This window comes from Arachis ipaensis, chromosome B4 (genome assembly GCF_059453495.1).
Source record: "Arachis ipaensis isolate K30076 ecotype BB chromosome B4, ASM5945349v1, whole genome shotgun sequence".
Taxonomy (NCBI): Eukaryota; Viridiplantae; Streptophyta; class Magnoliopsida; order Fabales; family Fabaceae; genus Arachis; species Arachis ipaensis.
In genome coordinates this window covers 135185892-135208918 of record NC_142439.1, presented here as the reverse complement: position 1 = coordinate 135208918, position 23027 = coordinate 135185892, and the positions used below count along the sequence as shown (strand labels likewise).

Genomic DNA, 23027 nt, shown 5'->3' with positions numbered 1-23027 from the left:
GTGAAACAGAGGAAGTAGTAATAAAATAGACACTAGTAAAAATCTTTGAGACATAAACAAATAAAAGGTGTACCACTATCACTGATCACGCGTCTTCAGTATTCATCATTGCCCTCTCAACTTTGTGTCTCCTTCATCACTACCCAGCAGCTTCCGCTGACTTTTCTTTCTCTCTTCACAAAGAGTTTCTTAATTGATGTTATTAATTAACTGTTTAGTGTTAATAACCACAACTCTTGTTCAGCACATACATACACTTCTTCAAACTTCAAACATATGGCGTCCGCCTCTTCTTCCACTTCAATCCCACTACCACCACCATCAAGATCATGCACCTATCACGTGTTCTTGAGTTTCAGAGGGAAAGACACTCGCACAGGTTTCACTGGCCATCTCTATGCGGCCCTCAATAGGAAAGGAATCACAACCTACAAAGATGACCAAAACCTTCGCAAAGGCGATGTTATTTCAAAAGAACTCCTCAAAGCAATTGAAGAGTCGATGTTTGCAGTTATTGTTTTCTCACCGGACTACGCTTCCTCCAGTTGGTGCTTGGATGAGCTCCAAAAAATCATGGAGTGCAACAACAAGGTGGGACAACAGATCGTGCCCGTGTTCTACGATGTGGAGCCTTGTGATGTGAGGCACCAAATAGGAACCTTTCATGAAGCTTTCAAGAAACACGAACAGAGATATAACCGTGAGAAGATCAAAAGATGGAGAGATGCGCTAACAGAAGTTGCTGCTCATTCTGGTTGGACCTCCAAAAATCAGTAAGCTAACTAGTCATTGACTTATTACTCTTGTTATTACTACAATTTATCTGCTATACATGTTCAAACTTTTAGTTCTATATCCCTGTAAACAAAACTGCAATCATTATAGGTACCATTTTTAACAAATAACATAGATCTGCTTGTTAAAATTGCTCCAGTAAATGGCATAATTAAAATGTTTCACTAAAAATTTTTTAAGATCGATAAGAGATATTACTCTTAATATTATATAATATTATTATTATTTTATAATACTACATTTTAAATATTTTTCTAAACCAAATAGAGTGCAAATTTTAAACAACGATGGTAACAGTATACTACTAAAAATTAGCCACAATGTTTAAATTTTTTGTACAAACATATCAATTTTTAATTGAAAAATAAAAGTAAATTATAACAAATTATATTCTGGTTCCTATGATTTTTTTTTGTCAAAATAGATTTAAACCATATCTACCCTACATTCATAGTTTAGACTTTAGAGTAATACATTAATTGAATCAACAACAAACAACAACAACAAAGCTTTGTCCCACTAAGTGGGGTCGGCTACATGAATCAAACGACGCCATTGTGCTCTGTCATGTATCATGTCTACAGAGAGACCGTTTACATGTAGATTTCGTTTGACCACCTCATGGATGGTCTTCTTAGGTCTTCCTCTACCTTTCGCCCTTTGTCCATCTTCCATCTCATCCACCCTCCTGACTGGATGTTCTATCGGTCTTCTTCTCACATGTCCAAACCACCTGAGACGCGATTCAACCATCTTTTCCACAATGGGTGCTACTCCAACTCTCTCCCTTATATCTTCATTCTTTATTTTATCCAATCGCGTATGACCACTCATCCATCTCAACATCTTCATCTCTGCCACACTCAGCTTATGTTCGTGCTCCCCTTTAGCCGCCCAACACTCCGTACCATACAGCATAACCGGTCTTATAGTGGTGCGATAGAATTTACCTTTAAGTTTTAAAGGCACTTTTTTGTCGCATATAAAACCAGATGCACTCTGCCATTTTGACCAATCTGCTTGGATCCTATGATTTACATCCTGTTCAATCTCTCCATTATCCTATATGATGCACCCAAGATACTTAAAACTTTTAACTTTTCGCAGGATGTTTTCTCCAATCTTCACCTCTATATTGGGGTTTTCCCTTCTCAGACTGAACTTACATTCCATATATTCCGTCTTGCTACGGCTTATGCGCAGACCATACACTTCTAGAGCTTCTCTCCATAACTCCAACTTCTTATTTAGGTCTTCCCTTGACTCTCCCATAAGGACGATATCATCGGCAAAAAGCATGCACCATGACACAGGCTCTTGGATGTGCTCTGTGAGTACTTCCAAGACTAATGTGAAAAGGTATGTACTTGAGGATGATCCCTGGTGTAATCCTATACCAATAGGGAATTTCTCTATCACACCACCTTGAGTCTTCACACTAGTTGTGGCCCCATCATACATGTCTTTAATTGCCCGAATATATGCGATCCTTACTCTCCTCTTTTCTAAAACCTTCCATAAGACCTCCCTTGGTACCCTATCATACGCTTTTTCCAAATCAATAAACACCATATGTAGATCCCTTTTATTACTACGATACTTCTCCATCATCCTTCTTAATAGGTATATCGCTTCAGTGCTAGATCTGCCTGGTATAAATCCAAATTGGTTCTCTGTTACTTGTGTCTCTTTTCTCAACCTCCGTTCTATCACCCTTTCCCATAACTTCATAGTATGACTCATAAGCTTAATTCCTCTATAGTTTCCGCAACTTTGTATATCCCCCTTATTCTTGTAGATAGGTACCAAGGTACTCTTTCTCCAGTCATCAGGCATCTTCTTTGACCTTAAAATCTCATTAAAAAACATGGTTAACCAGTTGATGCATTTTTCTCCAAGACCCTTCCAAACCTCAATCGGGATATTATCAGGTCCTACTGTCCTGCCATTTTTCATCTGCTTTAGAGCCTCTTTTACCTCGAAGTCTCGAATCCTTCGATAGTAGTCAAAGTTTTGATCTTCTTCCCTTGTGCATAATCGACCAAGGCTCGGAAGAGTCTTCTGTCCCTCATTAAATAACTCGTAGAAATAGCTCTTCCACCTTTCATTAATCTTCTCCTCTTGATCCAATACCTTTCCATCCTTATCCTTTATGCACTTAACCTGATCCAAATCTCTCGTTCTTCTTTCCCGACTCTTTGCGATTCTATATATACATTTTTCTCCTTCTTTCGTGCCCAAAGACTGGTAGAGACCCTCATATGCTCTTGTTCTTGCTTCACTTACAGCCACTTTTGTCTCTTTCTTAGCCGCCTTATATTTTTCCCAATTATCTGCATTGCGGCATAAAGACCACTCTTTAAAGCATTCCCTTTTTGTCTTTATCTTTTCTTGTATACTCGCATTCCACCACCAGGACTCCTTGTCTCTTGGTCCTATTCCTTTAGATTCACCAAAACTTTCTTTTGCTGTTCTTCTAATAACTTCTGCCATCTCCCTCCACATCTCTTCCGCGCTTCCATTCCCATCCCACTTTGCCTCTTCTCCTACCCGTCTTAGAAAGCTTCTTTGTTCCTCACCTTTCATCCGCCACCACCTTGTCCTTGGGTTCTTCGTATGATGTCTTTTCTTCAACTTTTGCTCAACGCGAAAATCCATGATGAGCACCCTATGTTGTGTTGTCAAACTCTCTCCCGGGATAATTTTACAGTTAATGCAAAATTTTCGGTCGACTCTCCTCAACAAGAAGAAGTCGATTTGAGAGCTTGTCATGCCACTCTTATAGGTTATAAGATGTTCGTCTCTCTTTTTAAAACATGTATTTGCGATGAGAAGATCAAAGGTCGAGGAAAAGTCCAAAATAGTTTTACCCTCGGCATTGATCACCCCGAAACCATGGCCTCCGTGAATACTCCCATATCCAGTCACTTCTCTCCCAACATGGCCATTTAAATCTCCTCCTAAGAAAATCTTATCTCCCAAAGGTATGCCTTGAACCAAACTCTCTAGATCCTCCCAAAACCTTATCTTGTGTTGTTCGTCCGAACCCACTTGCGGTGCATAGGCGCTAACCACATGGAAAGCACCTCCCTCCACCACAAGTTTGATAGAGATGATCCGATCTCCCACCCTCTTGACATCCACTACGTCCTTCTTCCACTGCTTATCTACAATTATTCCAACCCCATTCTTATTCTTCACCTTTCCTGTATACCAAAGTTTGAAACCAGAAGTATCCAACTCCCTAGCCTTTGCACCAACCCATTTCGTTTCTTGTAGGCACATAATGTTAATCTTCCTCCTTGTCATGGTGTCCACCACCTCCATGGACTTTCCTGTTAGAGTGCCTATGTTCCATGTCCCAAATCTCAACCTTCTGTCGCTTCGACCTTTACCTTTTACTTTGTGAACTAGCTTATTTACCCTCGTCCGTTCACGAAAACGCGAGAACCCTTGCTCATTTAACACTACATCCGGGCACCGATGCAGCGGCTCTTGCTTTGACACCGTACTCGAGCCATACGGCGCGTTGCTTCCGGGCAACGACCTAGCTTTAGCGCAATAATGTCTTTGATTCATGTTATGGGGGTTCGGCTATATTTTTATGTTGGTTGCCGAAGACCTAACACAACCCTCCTCCTTTATCCGGGCTTGGGACCAGCTATGTACCGCAAGTGTAACATAGGCGGAGTTTAATACATTAATTGAATCAATTTCTAAAAAAATTTTAGTTGAATATTTTAGTCCTTAGAAAAAAATTTTATTATCAAATTAGGTTTTTGATTTTTTTCATTCAGTTAAACAAATCAATCTTTAGTGGATCTTTCTTAGAAAAAATAAATATTTGAATTAAAATTTATAGTAATATATGGAATAATTTCTTTTCTTCTTCAATGTAGATACAATTGAACAAGCCAACGAACTATAGTTCAAATAGTATAATCTCTCTATTCACTTAAAAATCGCATATTCGAGTCTGTTTGTTTTTAGTAAAAAAAAAAAATCACAATATGAACGAATTATTATAAATTTTAATTCAAATATAATCATGGAATAATAATTATATATGGTTATTTTAATCTACCATAATTTTCTTCTTGAATTACATATGAAATAAAGCTCTCGAAATTAGCTAATAATAAAATAATATGATAACACCATGGAGGCATGGAATCAATCACAATAGAATGATATTGACAATGAATGCTAAAAATGCAACGTAATATCCCAAATTTGTCCTAAAAAAAAATTGTCAGAAAAATTTAATTCTCAGCAAATTTTAACCATTAAACCAGTCTCTAACTTTATATTTTATTAGACATAATCATCGTCTTAAATTTTGATAAAAAAATTAGACAAATCAATGCATATTGTTATTTAATAATAAAAAAAATGATCCCTAAAAATTTTTTAAATTCTAAGATGAGTTCTTCCATACAAATAAATGATCTTATGTGAGAATTGATTTGTTTATCGGAATAAAAATTTAGAGACTAATTTAGTAATTAAAATTTGTTAAAAATTAAAATGTCAAACTACAAAATTTTTAAAAACTAATTTGGAGTATTTCTCAAAAATATATATTGTATTATCCTTTTTTGTTTCTTAATAGGCATAAATAGATATCAAGAGTCATTAATTTTTTATGATGATTTATATAACCAAAAATACTTTGGTATAATACGGTTTGTTAGTATGTCACCTAACTAATAATAACTAGAATAAGACTCGGAAAAAGAACTAAATTAATTATACTATATAAAATAAATTTAAAAGTATTATATTGTTTATAAATTAGTTAGATAATATATGGATTAATATTAAATTTTTATACTTATTTGTAAAAATATTTATAATTTATATATAATTTAATATAATTATTTTAAACCAAAAGAAAATATATAACAACAAAAGTTTTGTAAAGTTGGCTACTTTCTTAAATATTGTCTTATGTGTGTTTTCTAATAATTTTATATAATAGAAGAATTTTTTATATACTATTTTTTTTTTTAAAATTAGGAGTGAGACTCGAATTCGAAATCTCTAAGCAAGGAGGAAAGACTATGTCATTTAAGCTATATCTCGTTGGCTTCTTATATACTATTATACTTTATCATAAAAAATTTAAATATAATTAAGACTAAGAAAATATAAGTTTTTTTTTTTTCATTTATTGTGTGAATATTTTCCATAAACAATCATTCAGATTTTGAAAAACAAATTTTATTTGTTTATTGATATTTTCGAGTTAATGGTATTGTATAGTGTAATTTTGAAGTTTTTTTTTAGTGTATTTGGATTTTGGAGATAATTAAAAAAAAACAATTGAAAATAAAAATATAAAAAATGTAGAACATTATAAATATACTTTAAAGGTAATGACCAAATTAGTACCCGAAAGATTCAAACGCTGACATTTTAGTACCTGACTATTGTTATTGACAAAATAGTACCTGAATGTTTTAAAAATTTGTCAAGCGTGTCCTGGTGCTTGCCGGACCATGACTCCGGCGAGTAAGATGCTTACGTGTTCACCGGTTTTTGCTGACAAGAGAAATTTATTTTGAGTTGGAATTTATAATTAAAAATATTATTCCAAACCCTAATCCCTCCCCCTCCCTCATCGTAACCCCCTTTCCCTTTCCCTTTCCCTTTCCCTTTTCCTCTCCATCGCACTCCATCGCAGCTCCTTCCCTCTCCCTCCCTCTCATATCATATCATCTCATTTCATCTCATTTCTGTAATAAAAAAGAACAACAATCTAATATCTCAAAATTCCATCCTTTCAAAGCAACTACAAAGCAAAACTTTCGATTCTCTCTCTCAGATCAGAGAAGAACAGGACGAGAATATGAAGAAGAAGAAGAAGAAGCTACAATTTCTGAACATCCCATAAATCTGTTACCTTTTCTTCCTCTTCGCCTTCTCTCTCCTCTCTACTGCCGCCGCCATCTTTACCGTCACTTCCCTCTATACCAACAAAGTTGTCTCCTTTTCCTCCACCATCTCTGCAATCCCCAAAATCTTCAAGCGTTTGTTCATCACTTACCTCTGAGTCACGCTTTTGATGTTTATATGTAACTGTCTTCAGGATTTTCTTGGTTTTATTTATTATAGCAATTGATACACAGAACTCGTTTATGCAGTTTTTCACGGTTATTGTGGGTGTGTTGGTCATTATGAATTTAGTAGAATTGTTGGTGCAGAATATTTTTTACTGTTTGCAAAAGTTACCATCACCAAGGGATTGATAAGAGTGCTTTACATGATCATCTTGGTAAGAAATTTGGGGGGTTTGTAGGTGGATTTTTTCTTTTTCTATTTTTTTTAATGTAATTGATGGAATATTGTAATACATTTAGAAAGAAATATAAATGGTATTGGTAGATTGTAATTTGAATTGTGATATTGTGTTCATTTGTGCATGCTTCTATCTGTGCCTTTATATGATCTGCGATAGGAGGGAGAGGGAAGGGAGCAACGATGGAGAGGGAAAGGGAAGGGGGCTGCGATGGGGAGAGAAAGGAAAGGGAAGAGTGTGTTGGGGGCTGCAATGGGGATGGAGGGGGAGGGGAGGGGGGCTAGGTTGGGTAGGGGAGGGCTGCGATGGGGAGGGAGATGGAGGAGGAGTCTGCATTGGGGAGGGAGAGCTTAGGATTTGAGGGGTGGTTTGCCATGTCACCAAAATACGGTGGCCATGTCAGCATTGTGTTTGTCAGAGATTTGCTCTGGCGAATTCGGGGATACGCTTGTCAAATTTTAAAATTTTTTAGAGACTATTTTGTCAATAACAAAAGTCGGGTACCAAAATGTTAGCATTTGAATCTTTCGGGTACTAATTTAGTCATTACCTCTATACTTTATTAATAATGATATATTAGAATATATCCATAATAAACAAATATTGTTGTGTTATTATGCACTTTAAATATTTGTAACTAAAAATTGTTATTAATATAGTTTTAATATAGATATTAATTATATTTAATCGTTACTTCTTAATTTAATGGAATAATAATAGGTATTAAATTTAATTACTTTTGTATTATTACTATATAGAATTTCTAATTTTTATTTTGCAAAATTGTAAAATTACCATGTATACAAAATTGCTGATGATGCGGCACAATCATAGAAACCAATATGTCATAAAGTCATTTTATAATAGATTTGTATCAATTTTATATAATAAAAATTAGATTCAATGAATCAAGTATCAAATTAAATTAAATTTATAAAAAGCTATATCAAATGAATAAATTACCTGGAAAATATATATAGCTTATTATTTCAAATAAATTTTGTAAAAGAAAATTGTTTTTGTAAACTTCAGTTGTTTTGTTTTGCGTCTTCCTTTATCTTATTACAAAATTTCTTTTTTATAATAAAAGAAGTTGCTATATTACAAAGAAATTCTCTTTCCCTGAACAGGGACGAAGCAGTACTTGTGGAAAATATTGCTCAACATATATTTGAAATATTGATTCCTAAGTTGCCATCTTCAATGAAGAATCTTGTGGGGATTAATTCAAGAGTGGAACAAGTGATTACTCTCATAGGCCTTGGATTGAATGATGTTCGCTTTATAGGCATATGGGGAATGGGCGGCATGGGTAAGACCACTATTGCTAGAGTTGTCTTTGAAACCATTCGAAGTAGATTTGAAGTTACTTGCTTTCTTGCCGATGTAAGGGAGCAATGTGAGAAAAAAGATATTACTGACATACAAAAGCAACTTCTTGATCAAATGAATATAAGTTCAAATGCTGTTTATAACAAGTATGAGGGGAGGAAAATAATTCAAAACTCTTTACGTCTCAAAAAGGTACTTCTTGTTGTTGATGATGTAAATCATGAAAAACAATTAGAGGATTTGGCTGGGGAGCAAGATTGGTTTGGTCCTGGGAGCAGAATAATAATTACAACTAGAGACGTAGAGGTGCTAAAGGGACCAGAGGTGCATGAAACTTATAAGGTTGAAGGGTTAGTGAAAAGTGAAGCCCTTAACCTCTTTTGTCTGAAAGCCTTTAAACAGGAGGAGCCTACAGAAGGGTTTTTGGATTTGTCTGAAGAAGTGGTCAAGTACAGTGGTGGTCTTCCATTGGCACTTAAAGTATTGGGTTCCTATCTTTATGGTAGACCTACTATTGCGGTTTGGTATAGTGCTATTGAAAGAATAAAGAAGTCTTCACATTCTGAAATTATTGATGTATTGAAAATAAGCTATGAGGGTTTAGAAGATACAGAAAAGGATATTTTTCTAGATATTGCTTGTTTCTTTAAAGGATATGAGAAAAATTATGTAACAGAGAAATTAAAAAGATGTGGTCATGATGCTGAAATCGGTATTGATATTTTGATTAATAGATCATTGATCACTATTGACGAATATGATGATGATGATTATTATTGGTTGGGGATGCATGATCTGCTTGAAGAAATGGGCAAACAAATTGTAGTTCAGGAATCTCCGAATGATGCTTGTAACCGTAGCAGATTGTGGTGTTTGGAGGATCTTGAATTTGTACTTACTCAAAAGGAGGTGAGTGTCGTTTTTTCTCAACTATAGGATGCATAGAATTAAAATAAGGATTTGACAATGTCTTTGATATTATATCTAGATAACTAAAAACTATTTTTTCGTTTTTGTGGTTATCTCAATCAGTATAGTTTTTTCATTGGTTTTTTTAATTGTTTATTTATTTATTTACATGTATGTATAGAAAACTAAAGCTGCTCATGGCATCGTTCTACGTAAGGAGTATAGCGAGACTGAAGTGAATCAGAGAGATTTATCTTTGTCAAAAATGTGCCAGTTAAAGCTTCTCATTTTAGATGGCGTGAGAGCTCCCATTCTCAGCGATATTCCTTGTACATTAAAGGTATTTCGCTGGTTTAGTTGTCCACTGAAAACTCTGCCCCTTACAGATCATCAACGCTATGAGCTTGTTGAAATTGATCTGTCTTGTAGCGAAATTGTAGAGTTATGGGATGGAAAGAAGGTAGACCTTTTCATCAACAGTTCTATCAAATTTTATTACATAAACATTTCCAGCATAAATATTAACCATGTGATATTTTTTTTTTATGTTTTTTCAGATTCTAGAAAAGTTAGAGCACTTGGATCTGTCAAAGTGCATGCAGCTGAAGCAAACGCCAGATCTTTCTGGGGCTCCCAATCTTAAAACACTTAATCTTTCGGCATGCGTGGAGCTGGATTATATTCACCAGTCTCTCGCACACCACAAGAGGCTTGTTGAATTGGATTTAAGCGAATGTGGAAGTCTTGAAACACTTGGAGATAAATTGGAGATGAGTTCACTCGAGATACTAAATCTAACCTGGTGCAGTAGTTTGAGAAGACTGCCAGATCTTTCAGGGGCTCCCAATCTTAAAAAACTTAATCTTCGGGAATGCAAGATGCTGGATTATATTCACCCGTCTCTCGCACACCACAAGAGGCTTGTTGAATTGAATTTAAGGGGATGTGATAGACTTAAAACACTTGGAGATAAATTGGAGATGAGTTCACTCGAAAAACTATATCTAGAGTGGTGCACTAGTTTGAGAAGACTGCCAGATCTTTCTGGGGCTCCCAATCTTAAAAAACTTAATCTTTGGAAATGCAAGAAGCTGAATTATATTCACCCGTCTCTCGCACACCACGAGAGGATTGTTGAATTGGATTTACGTGAATGTTGGAGTCTTGAAACACTTGGAGATAAATTGGAGATGAGTTCACTCGAGAAACTAGATCTAAGCTGGTGCAGTAGTTTGAGAAGACTGCCAGAATTTGGGGAATGCATGAAACAGTTATGGATTCTTATTCTGATACGTACAGGTATAGAAGAGCTACCCCCAACGCTTGGAAATTTGGCTGGCGTGTCTGAGTTGAACTTAAGTGGATGCGACAAGATTACTGGTCTTCTCTTATCACTTGGATGTTTCGTTGGCCTTAAAAAGTTGGTGTTAGGTGGTCTTCCAGATAAAACTGATGGGTTAGAGTCTCTCACAGTCAGAGCTGATTATGACAATTGTGACAGCTCATCTTTGAGTAGCCTGACCCTTTCCTCCGATATTGGCTCATCTAGAGAAGAGGCGACCCTTTCCTATGATATTGTCCACTTAGCATCGTTGACGGAATTGGATTTATCTCAGAACTGGTTTTTAAGAGTTCCAATAAGTATCCATCAACTTCCCAGACTTACATGTCTGAAATTACGGGGTTGCTCCGAATTGGAGGTTTTACCAGAGCTTCCATCAAGTCTAAGAAAATTAGACGCACAGGGGTGTGATTCACTGGATGCATCGAATGTTGATGATGTTATATCAAAGGCGTGTTGTGGCTTTGCAGAATCAGCTAGCCAAGATCGTGAAGACTTCTTGCAAATGTTGATCCCTAGGAAGGAAATTCCAGCATGGTTTGAGCATCAGGAAGAAGATGACGGAGTATCAGTCTCATTCCCGCAGAATTGCACTTCAATTGAAACCATCGCACTTGCTCTCTGTTTCCTAATTGAAATTGAAGAAGATGCTGACGAAAAAATGCTATCGGTGATCTGCAATGGTAAAGAATTCATCAACGAGAGTTTAGACGTGTTCGATGGTTCAGATAATTTGTTCATTGTGTGCGTGAAGGGTTACTATTTTAGTAAGCTGTTATGCCAACACAATCGCTTCCAATTGTTATATCGAGATAATGACTATCTTGATATCCGAGTACAGAGATGTGGAGCACGTTGGGTGACTAAGCAAGACGTTGAAGGTTTCAAGAAAACAAAATCAAAAACTGGGAAAAGGAAAGCAAGTCTTGAACTGAACATGGACATGATCCCACATTCTTCAACTTCTAGGAATAAGATGCTTGTGGTTGCCCCTCCACTATATGAACAAGGGGAAGAGCGAGCCACCACAGCGGAGGGCCCTATCCACCATTTGGCATCTCGCAAAAGCTCTGACCCACCTCCCTTTGCATCCCAGTTCTCATAGCTCATGACACACCTTTCTCAATATATTACATCTATCATTGCCAAGCTAAATGGTTCCCCAGATCTGAAGCTTTTGACACAGCTCATTGCATCCATCTAGATAAAAATGTAAATCTTTTTAATATCAATATTGCTATTTGAACTTTGCATTTTAGTTTGTAATTCTTTTTCTTTCTATTTTTAGGAAAAATAATATGTTGGTTTCTGATAGAGGAGAGTTTATGTTATCTGATTACTGGGAATGTGTTTTTGTGTTAAATTGCGTGTTTCAAATTGTGAATATGGAAGAAGATGGGTGGGGACGAATATGAATTGAGCATTTGGGGATTGTATTTGAATTCATGCGTGAGGGCTTGCTTTTTTTTGAATGTCTTGGGACAAATATTTTAATATTGGTTTCATGTGTAAATTGCTCCAATGAGGTTACAATAATTTTTTTTACTGGGTTCGAGGATTTTTAAGAAGATGGTGCTTGAGATTGAGAATGGTTTGAATTTTTCGTTGCTGCAGCATAGAACTTGTCTGACAACCCAGATTGAGATTCATTAAAGAGGGAAAAAGAAAATCTGCAGGCCACGGAGGGTACCAATGTCAACTTAGTTGCCATTCTTGTAAGTTTCAGAGTTGTTTTGATCTGCAATTAGTGATAAAGAATAACCTATATGTTGTCTAGTTCTGTGGGTTATGACTTTGATCACTAATGTTTGATTGCCATATGAATCAAAGGTTAATGGGTATTGCATTATGTTTCTTGTTTTATACAGTATCTTGGGGATTTGATAAATCAGTACTGTTTAATTTATCTGTTAGACATGGTAATCGATGCATCATCCCTTAGAGAACATATAGAATGTGCAAAGCTTATCACCTTTACATTCTCTGATTGACCAATGATAACTTCAATGATGAATGTCGCCGAGATCTCGGGTTTTAAACTTTAAACTTTTGATTCAGCCCCAGGAACAGGTCAGCCAAGGTGAACCTGAAGATTTTTCTGATTATCATTTTTTTCATGCCAAAATATAATTCCCCTTCAACTGAAACCATTGCACTTGCTCTTTCTTTCCTATTTGATGTTGACAAAGACTCGGAAGAACAGCCTTCGATGATCTGCAATGGTAAAGAATTCATCAACGGGAGTTTATTGAACATGTCGCATGGAGGAGATAATTTATGCATTATCTGCGTGAACCGTTACTATTTTAGTCACTTGTTATGCCAACACAATCGCTTTCAAATGCTATTTCCCAGTAATTATGAAATCCGAGTAAAGAGATTTGGAGCACGTTGGGTGACTAAGCAAGACATTCAAGATTTCAAGAAAAGAAAATCCCAAACAGGGAAAACAAAAGAAACTCTTGAACTGAACATGGACATCATTTCACATTCTTCATCTTCTAGGAATAAGATGCTCGTGGTTGACCCTCCAATGTATGAAGAAGAGGAAGAGCATGATTGCCAAGCTTAGATCTCTTCAGCTAAATGGTTCCTCATATTTGAAGCTTTTGACACAGCTCACTGCATCCATTCAACTTCCATTTGAACCCAGAAAGAAATGTAAATCTTGAGTTTATTTGAAGTTTGTATTTTAGTTTTAATTCTTTTTCAAATTGCGGATATGAGAAAAAAGAGGGATAGGTTGGGGAGGAATATGAATTGAGCATTTGGAGGTTGTATTTGAGTGTGATGGCTTTTCTACCTTTTTTTTTTCTTTTCTCCTTGAATATCTTGAGGACAAAATTTAATCTTTGGTTTCATGTGTAAATTGTTACAATGGGGTTATAGGGACTTTTTAATTGGGTTGGAGGGTTTTTAGGTAGATAGCTTGAGATTGACAATGTTTTGAATTTTATGTTGCTGCGGCAACGAGTGAGACTTGGCAAGCATGACGTGACAGATTCAGATTCATTAGAGAGTGAAGGAGAAAATCTGCAGCCCATGGTAAGTACCAATGTCAAATTAGTTGCCATTCTTTTATGTTTCCAGTTGTTTCGATCTGCGATTATTGATAAAGAATTACCTATATGCTGTCGGGTTCTGCGGTCTATGTCTTTGATGTACCTCATAGAACTTTGAATACTGTTTGATAAACAACTAATTTTTAATCACACATTATTTGAAGTTCTTACTTGATAAACCTTTAATATGCTGATTCGTTTCTTAAAACAACTGCATGTTTTCAATTTGCAGACATCTTTTCTTTCCAAAAAAGGTCCAGCTTTCAAAGAAAAGAATACACATTGGACAAAAGCAACTCTCTGTGCCCAGATACCTTTATATCTTCCATTTTTCAACCAAGTTCATCTTGAATTGTATCAAAGGATTTGCAGTGTAGGAACCTTTCTAGTTTTGATTTTGTATCCTCCTTTAATTTGAAAACTTCTAATCTTATTGTTGTTGAAAATGAATTGTGATCTTAATATTGATGTAAGATTTTTTCCCTCTTATAATCATGGTATGAAGGATAAAAAATTAAAATTTTCATTTTGTGAAATTACTAAAAGATATGTTAATGTTGATCTCGTAATCATAGATTGAATGTACCATGCATGCTGTACACTTCAATATTAAGTTACTGGTAAATTGCAAACTTGGATAGGTATCTCATAAAGTAGAGATTTGAACAACATATTTTTCTGAAGGTAAGATACATAGATTGAAAAGGCATGGATTTATTAGGAAATTTTGTTGCTTCAAGCTAATATATGTAATTAATTATGCTCTATAAAGTTTCATGGCATTGGAGGAATCATTGTATTTCTCCTCCACTGCTGTAACTTCTTTTATAAATAAAAATCTCGTGACATGTTGAGGAAAATGATATATAAATTTAAAATATGTATGATGAAGTTTTATGAAGGATTAATGCAGATAATTATTAACTCAAGTGCTGAAACAATTTATAATCTGTTGCAAGAACTTTGATAGTTAAGTGTTTGACATGAACAAAAGAGCTGAGATAATGGATTTATGTGAGACAAATATATTTGAAGATGATGTGATCGATGAAGTGATCAACTTTGGGAGAGAAGAAAGGTATGGCCCTTTTCCAAAAGCTAAATTTAATTTTGTTAGGAGAATAACTCTTGAAAGCTAATAACATTTTCACATTTTTTAAATATTTTTTAATATAGATATTAGCATTGTACGACATGATATAATGTCTCTTTTCTTTATACGCATTATGCATTATAATAATAATATTATGTGCATTGATTAAAGAATTGAGGGAATGATCTTTCGGTAAGGGAAGATGACCTCCAAAGACAAGATAATCGAGATGATCCTTCGGTGAGGGAATGTGATCGAATTGAGATAATCCTTCGATAAGGGAAGGTGATCGGCAAACTTTCGAGAATGAACCTTTGGTAAGGGAAGGTGACTCCCATCAATTTGATAATAATATATCTTTGTTGTCATAACTTCCTTCTTGTGTATGTCTAAATAATCTTGATTGTAAATTGAACTGAGGGAATGATCTTTCGGTAAGGGAAGGTGACCCCCAAAAACAAGGTATCGATATGATCCTCCGGTAAGGGAAGGTGATCGATCGAGATGATCTTTCGATAAGGGAAAGTGATCGCCAAAACGTTTGGGATAAGAACCTTCGGCAAGGGAAGGGGACTCCCACTTTTTATACCGGTTTGAACTCAATACCTTCCATAAAAGTTACGAGAAAAAGTAATGAAAAGTACAATAAAAAGTGTGATCATGATTGTTCTTCTGTTATCTTTTTTTATTTATGATTATGTTTATTATTTCATTCAAAAATCCTTCCTTTATCCAAAGTTCTTTTTTGTATGATGTAGGATATTGTTCAAAATCTTTATTTTATTCAGATCTATTCTGTTTGACTTATATACTATTCTTTTCTTATTTATTATTTATTTTGCCTTGCTTTATGGCCTATGAGGACATAAAATCAAAGTTTATGAGTTTGCATTTTATATGTTTTAACGCTATAGGCGTTTTGTATGCGTCATACATGTCATACCATAAGTAGATAAGAAGCATCTAAAAGTCACAACACTCCGACTAACAAAGACTTTTGAAATACTAATTGAACAACATTGCATCATCACTATTTTTATTTTAAAACTCGGAGTGGCTGGGAATGGATACGATGACACCATATAGATAAACTATTGAGAAACTTTTGTTTCTCACCCCTCTCTCCGTACCATCTTCAGGAACGATGCACTACAAAGCAATACACTGCTCAGTTGAGGTGAAAAGACAAGTGCACTATTAGGAGCAAGCTATCGAGAACGTAAATACAAAACATTAAGCGTTTACCTTAAGAAGGAAGAATATGCGATTGTTTTAGCCATAGTTATACAAATTAAGAGAATTAGGATTTTCTGTGCGTCTTATTTTATTTTTATTGAGTGATTGATTGTAATTATGATATTTCTTTTTATGATTATTTGGTATGAGTAAAGCTTGTCATTGTTGTGCCTTCATAGTTTAGCACGCCCGTTTTTCATGTTAGTATTTTCAAATCCACTTATATTTTTCAACTAGTAACTTTTCTAATACAAACTAGTTATTCAATGTTTTTATATATAAATTATTTTATATAAATATTTCATATTTGTTTTAAAAAAAATTCGCAAGATTTTGAATATCAACTACTAAATATAATCCAAATAAAGCCTAACTCAGTTTAAAAGCATTAGGGTGTTACAGACTGGAAGTACTTGAGATATTTTGCTTAGTGGGTGTATCTGCATAAGACAGAGAAACGCTGACACACGTCTTCTGTTTGGCTGTTGAGACACACAATTTTGAAGGACACGCTGGTATACAGATGGACACAAATTACATGTATTCAGTATACCTTCAATAAGTTGAGACACAAAAATTAATATTGAGACACTGATTATTTTGACAATTTTACCCTTGTTTTATTTCTATATTTTTATTTTTGTCATCTCCTCTCACCCATCTTCAGATCTCTTCATCTCTTCTCCCTTCCCTTCTCCTCTCCATCTCAACTTCCGTCTATTCTCTCTTCTCTCTTCATGGCCAATCAAGCAGAATTTCTTCTCTTCTCCCTTCTCCTACCCATTTCAACTTCTGTTTCTTCTTTCTTCATGGCCAACCAACCTCCTCTACTGAAGTGCCTCTGCCATTGTCACTGCCTCACTTCCTCCTTATACTTTCCAGATTGCATCTCTGTCTTCTTCCTTCTTCTAAATCTCCAGATCTGCGATTTGTATCTCTGCCATGTCGCAATCGAACCTGTATCATCGACCCATCGTGCCTCCATCTTCATCTCTGTTCATCCTTCTATTTGTCTTTTTCTGGATTTTTTTTCCTAAAATAAAATTCTATTTTTTCTTTGTTTTTTATTATTAATCTGTGTTAGAAAAAAATTATAGTCTGAATACTATGAATAATTTATTTCCATTGGCTTCTACGCATTGAAATATCTCACCCTCCAATTAATTTTTTTAACAACTTAAAATTGACACAAGAGATTCAAAATGAGAATCATGCCAATTAATTACTTGTTATTTGATTAAGAAGATATGTATTGAATTTGTTGTTGAAATTTCTGAAATTTTTGTTATTTGAATAATTTTTTGTTATGAATGGAAATGGAAGAAAAGAATCACTGCAGCCGTTGATGAAAAAGTATAAACAGTGATGATGGGGTAAAGTTAGATAACGAAGGTATTATTGACTTTTTAAAATTTTATGTGTTTTATGTATGTTCTTTGCCAAAACATAAAACATATATACATATATTTTGTATCTATATCTATATAGTCTATGTCTCTGTGTCTATGTCTTATGTTATACACTAAACAAACAGAACATAATATACTACTAACTAACTCATTAACCACTTGTAATGTTAATAATCCCAATACTCTCAATAATTAATAATTACATAAACTTAAATTTCATTATTCGAATAGTGATTGCTATGTTATTATAATGCACTAAATTTGTGCTAATGCAGAGTAATGAGATGTGTTGTTAAAGTAATGTTAGAATCTATATTAATTATTATTAAATTATTTCTAAATATTCAGTCTAACAATATTTATATTCTAGATATTCAAGTTTATCCTTTAGAACAGAGTGTTAAAGATAATTTATGTGTTTATCTCTAAATTTTAAGAAAATATTAGAGTAAGCAAGCAAATTACCATTACCAAAAAAAAATTTAATTATTTTATTGGTTTTTATAATTTTATTAAATTTTTAATTAAAGTCTTATATTTTTTAATTAAGTTTTTATATTATTTTTAATTTTATAATTAGGTCATTTTTATATCAAAATTGTTAAAATTAACAAAATATTTTTCTCAAAATATATGTGGTCAAAAATCTAGTTAGATTTTTAATTATGAATACCTATATTCAATTAACTTTAATACTTTTTACAAAAAAAGAATGACCTAATCATAAAATTTAAAACAATATAAGAATCTAATTGAAAGGAAAAAAAATATAGGAATTTAATTAAAAAATTAATAAAACTATAAAGATTAATAAAATAATTAATAAACAAAAAATAAATATGGAGTAAATATTTATTTTAATCTCAGACTATTTGCCTAAAAGACAAAAAAAATTTTAAATAAATGATTAGAAACTGAAAAAAAATATTTACTCCTAAATATATTACTTAATATAGTTACCCAAAAAAAAATTTACTTGATATACAATTCTTGACATTATTGAATGAGTCAAGTAAAAACTTGGCCTTGTAATATGACATAACACAGTTGGCCCATTTGTGTCTTGGCATTACAAGGCAAAGCATAAACTAATAAATCAAACATCAAATATTATCACTTTGTTCATCATATGCTTCTTGTATTATGGTGCATCCATTTAAGCCACTTTCATTTTCACATCCTACCCAAATACCCATCATGCTCTTCTTGGCCACACCAATGTCCAATGGTCAATATTTGTCTTCTTTGATGTTTATTCCTTTTTTTTAAGGTCCCTTTACTTGTTGTATTTTAATTTGTTCTTTGGAGTAATCTTTAATTTGTCCAAACCCTATTCACCTGGTCCCCCTTTCATCATCTCTATACACATGATGTTCTTAGGTTAATCCCCCTTTTATATATATCTTTCTTTTCTTGTGGTCAACAGTGTTGAAACTATTACATCAGAGGAAATTTCCACACATCTTGGGTAGGCCAAGTTTCAAAATCACAACAACATCTTCACAAGTGTTCTGTCCCCCTTTTGCTTGCTTTATAACTTAATCATGTTATGCAATAATATATAATAGTGTAAATGTATAAAATTATATATTAATAACTTGTGGCTATGCTATATACACACCTTATTATATGATTTATTACATACTTTTCAAGGCTCAATTTTATCGAAATGGAACCTATATGTGTGTTTTTCTTGGATATGGAAGCATGGGGGACTAGACGTATATGTGGGGCAGTTTTTTTGTCAGTTTCACAGGGAAAAACTCGGACCGTGCGTTTTTTTTGTTTATAAATTTTGTATGTCAAATCGCACGGTCCGATTTATACACGAAGGAGATATAAAATTTGGGGTGCTGTAAATCGGACCCTCCGTGTTACCTTAACGTGAGTTTTTAATATGTAAAGTAGTACAAGTCGCATGGTCCGAGTTCCAAACTTTGATTTTGAAAAGAACTCGGACCCTCCGTTTTGAGTGCAAAGGGAAATTGTCTGAAAAGCAGAAATCACAGGGTCCGAGTTGTTATCCCTGACACCACAAACATGTTAAGCACACCCCTCCCCCATAATGAAGTCCAGCACGTACCATAGGACCATATGTAAATTAAAAAGCGTACTTTTCAATATATACAATGGATAAAAACAGTCTTAACTATTTAATTTATAATTATATATAGTTGATCTAAAAAAGATAAGAGTATTTTTAATTTTTTATCTATAAACCATAAAAGATACATAATAACAAATCTAATAAATATCCAAAACCTTTTCGAATATTATTTATCAAGTGAAATTGGTAATTGATTTTTTTTTTTTTTTTTGGGTTTGGTTTCCAAATGATAATATAATATATATTCTGACACAGTGTTGTAGTTGCCAAAGGAATTTTTTCTTCTGATAGTTTTCTTAGGCCATGATTCAATATATACTAAAGTATTTCAATTATCTAATATGCAAAGTTTGTATCTTAACTTTCATATTTATCTTTTGGAACAACTAACTAATAACACAGCTTTCTTTTTTCCTTACAATGAAACATTTGAATTTCTTTAATTTATTGAAAACATGGCAAAAGAAACTAATAAGAATCTTTATGATTACATAAGGCGTCATTCCTTTCCATCATTTTATGGAAGTAAGTATTTAAAGAACAAGTTTTTACTCCAATATATAAATGTAATACTTTCTTAAAGAAAAAACAAATAAAAAAGTCGTCTTCTTTTTTTTCCAACAGAATTTCATTGATTAGATCTTAAAGACTCAACCTTATTAAATATACATCAATTTATTAATAATAAATCCTCAAATAGATTTCTAAAAAATATTTACTAAAAAATTATTCAAATTATATTGGTCATTTTATTATTAAAAAAAAAACTAATTTGTTTAATAATAATATTTTTTAAACGTATTATCTAAACACATTTAGACGCATTCTTCAAATGCTGACACAACCGATCATCAGTTCGTTAAATAAGGTTAGATAAATAGTATGTACTATTATTTATTAATATGTAAAATATTTATATAATAAAAAAATAGTTAATTTGTACTGTAATATCAATAAATATCAAAGTATTAATATAGAATATAATTGATCTAAAAACATTATATTTTATACATGTATTGTGTTTATAGTAGCTACAATCCTAATCGAATTTTTAAAATCTTTGATGTTATGATTTTAAATCCATCAATAATTCTACAATATCTTCTCTACTAAATCAGACAATTTAATGATTTAATAAGTCTTGTTGCAATTTAATGTTCTACACGTTTAATTTACACTTACAATTTTATATTAAATATTTTTTCTACTATAATTGTCTCCTCGCTCGTGTCTTACAAAATAAGTAACAGGTTCTTTAATTGAAATGTTTCGTCTTCCTGTACGTAATTTTATCTAAAACTATTATAAGTAATGTTATATGATTAATAAATATTATATCATTTTTAATTAATATTTAATTAATAATAATTTATATTTATATTTATTAAAATTTATACATATAAATTAGTACAGTTTATATTTATATATTTTAAAATTTTTATATATAAATTAATAAAATTTATTTATTAAAAATAATTTAATATTTATTTTAATTAAATAATAATTAAAAATACTAAAAATGGTGGTGCAAAAGTTTCTCAAACATCATTATACACGCCTTAGAAATGTTTTAAATTGATGAGTGTGAGAATTCATTTGTAGGTCCACCATGGTAGACCCATAGTGATGAAAATTGAAAACATTCTAAAGCCAAGGGGTTGCCTCTTAGTTGACTTGAGTCAACACGGTCAGACCAATATATTTGAAACTCTATCTTCTCATGATCTCATAAAAAAGCAGCCACTAATGCTGAAAACCAAACTACAAATGTTAAAATATTACAAAAACAAATGTCATATATAATCAACTAAATAATCCGAACAATAATAATGTTAATAATTAATTAAGCAATAAGCTAGTGGTTCATGAACACAACCAACCAATCTTCCCTAGCACAGAACGGTGCCTATACAACAAAACATGTCTTTAAAATAAAACATGTTGGCTTTATATTATACTACGTACTATCTCATCATCACTTTCCTATAGTTATAATCATTTGATGAACAAGACACCAAAAAAAAAAAAAAATCATTTGATGAAACATAATATATAGTATTTTCTGGAAGTGACATAAACACGTATAAGAGACATGAACTTAATATTTTATTTTTCTCCATAATCATCGTTCGTGCTGTTTAGTAATAAATAATTATGAATCTATGACCATTTAGAATAATGGATGATAATAATTAAATAATTACTATTTAATTTAGATTTAGATACGCACTAGGCTTCCACGCTCTTTCCTTAGTGAAGCACATGGAGCTTGCGTGCAATATTAATATTAACACAAGTTCTGTGAAAGATAGAGTAAGGCCACAACATGTTACCAAACCAAAAATGCAAAAAGCAAACCTAGTCATCACGGTAACATTAATACAGCACGTAGTATAACATGACTTTTCAACTTAGATTGTTCAAAATTAAATATACCATGTTATTGGAATTTGGATCTTCTCGTGGCACGATTAGATTTTGTGGTTAAAACTAGAGCAGAAAATTGCGTGTGTTGTAGGATTGTCGAAAACATGCATGGTCCCCATAATAAGATATTGACTTCTTTTCCTAGTGTGAAATACGGTTTTGACCATGGAGCTTGAAAGAATATTTGATAAAAAATAAATAAATAAAAAAAAATTTGATAGTCCAACAAGAAATCTCATACTTATAAAATAGGACATTAAAAAGAAAAATTACAGTTATTAAGTTGTGGGTGCAATTATATTATGCATAGCTAATAATATTTAGGAGATAATAAAAAATAATTTAAATAATTTAAAATTATATTATTTATTAATTATGATTAAAATAACTGTATAAATTTTTATATAATAAATATATAATTATAAATATTATATAACTAAAATTATAATATTAAATTAAATAAAATAATACAGTATCTCTCTAGTAATAATATAACTCTGAAGAGAACAATAATTTCAAAAGAATTAGGAGGGGAGCGGTGGGGTGGTTTTGGTGGTTTAAGAGATATTTACTGGTCTTGTCTCTTTTCGGTTAAATTGTTTATTTTGGAAAACCACAATTCTTTTAAATTACGTAAAGATTTTTAGAAGTTCGCTTTATGCTGAATCGTTCAATTAAAGTAACATTCAAACCAAGCAATTGAGCTGTGTATTATACTTTAGTTTTGCACTTTTGCTGTTTTGCATTTAATACAAACTAATATTTTCTCGCAATAATATTACGGAATAGTTTATTTATTTATTGTTAATGTTTGAAAGTAAAACATATTTCATCAACATTTAAAATAAGATAACACTTAGTGATGTAAAATGAAATGTTTTATAATATAATAATATATAATGAAAATAAAAGGTTCATTATATACATTTCTAGTTTTAAAATATTTTTATATATGGATAAAATAAATTTATTTTTATATACTAACAATATAAAAACTTTAAACAGATATTTAAT

At 32.6% G+C, this 23027-nt stretch overlaps 1 protein-coding gene across 4 annotated transcripts; it reads left to right on the top strand.

Annotated features, from left to right (window-relative positions):
* Positions 1-69: 69 nt before the first annotated feature.
* On the top strand, positions 70-12542 carry LOC148569336 (TMV resistance protein N-like). 4 transcript variants are annotated; one of them, XR_015880814.1, is made up of 5 exons: positions 70-773; positions 8227-9337; positions 9519-9677; positions 9895-11891; positions 12294-12542. XR_015880814.1 is itself a non-coding variant. In XM_088483678.1 (5 exons), exons 1-5 carry the CDS (start codon positions 277-279, stop codon positions 11782-11784), a joined length of 3357 nt encoding a protein of 1118 aa, XP_088339804.1. In that variant the 5' UTR covers positions 70-276; the 3' UTR covers positions 11785-12025. The 4 variants fall into 4 exon arrangements, 2 of the variants coding, with proteins under 2 accessions (XP_088339804.1, XP_088339803.1); XR_015880813.1 differs by having other exon boundaries at positions 9519-9797; XM_088483678.1 differs by lacking the exon at positions 12294-12542 and having other exon boundaries at positions 9519-9797; positions 9895-10046; positions 10467-12025.
* The last annotated feature ends 10485 nt before the right edge of the window (positions 12543-23027 follow it).

Excerpts from the sequence above, each read along its gene's own strand:
- LOC148569336 (XM_088483677.1), top strand. The coding sequence starts at position 277 with ATGGCGTCCGCCTCTTCTTCCACTTCAATCCCACTACCACCACCATCA. Across the intron at positions 774-8,226 it reads GGTTGGACCTCCAAAAATCA|GGACGAAGCAGTACTTGTGG; the intron begins GTAAGCTAACTA and ends TTCCCTGAACAG. Across the intron at positions 9,798-9,894 it reads AGTTATGGGATGGAAAGAAG|ATTCTAGAAAAGTTAGAGCA; the intron begins GTAGACCTTTTC and ends ATGTTTTTTCAG.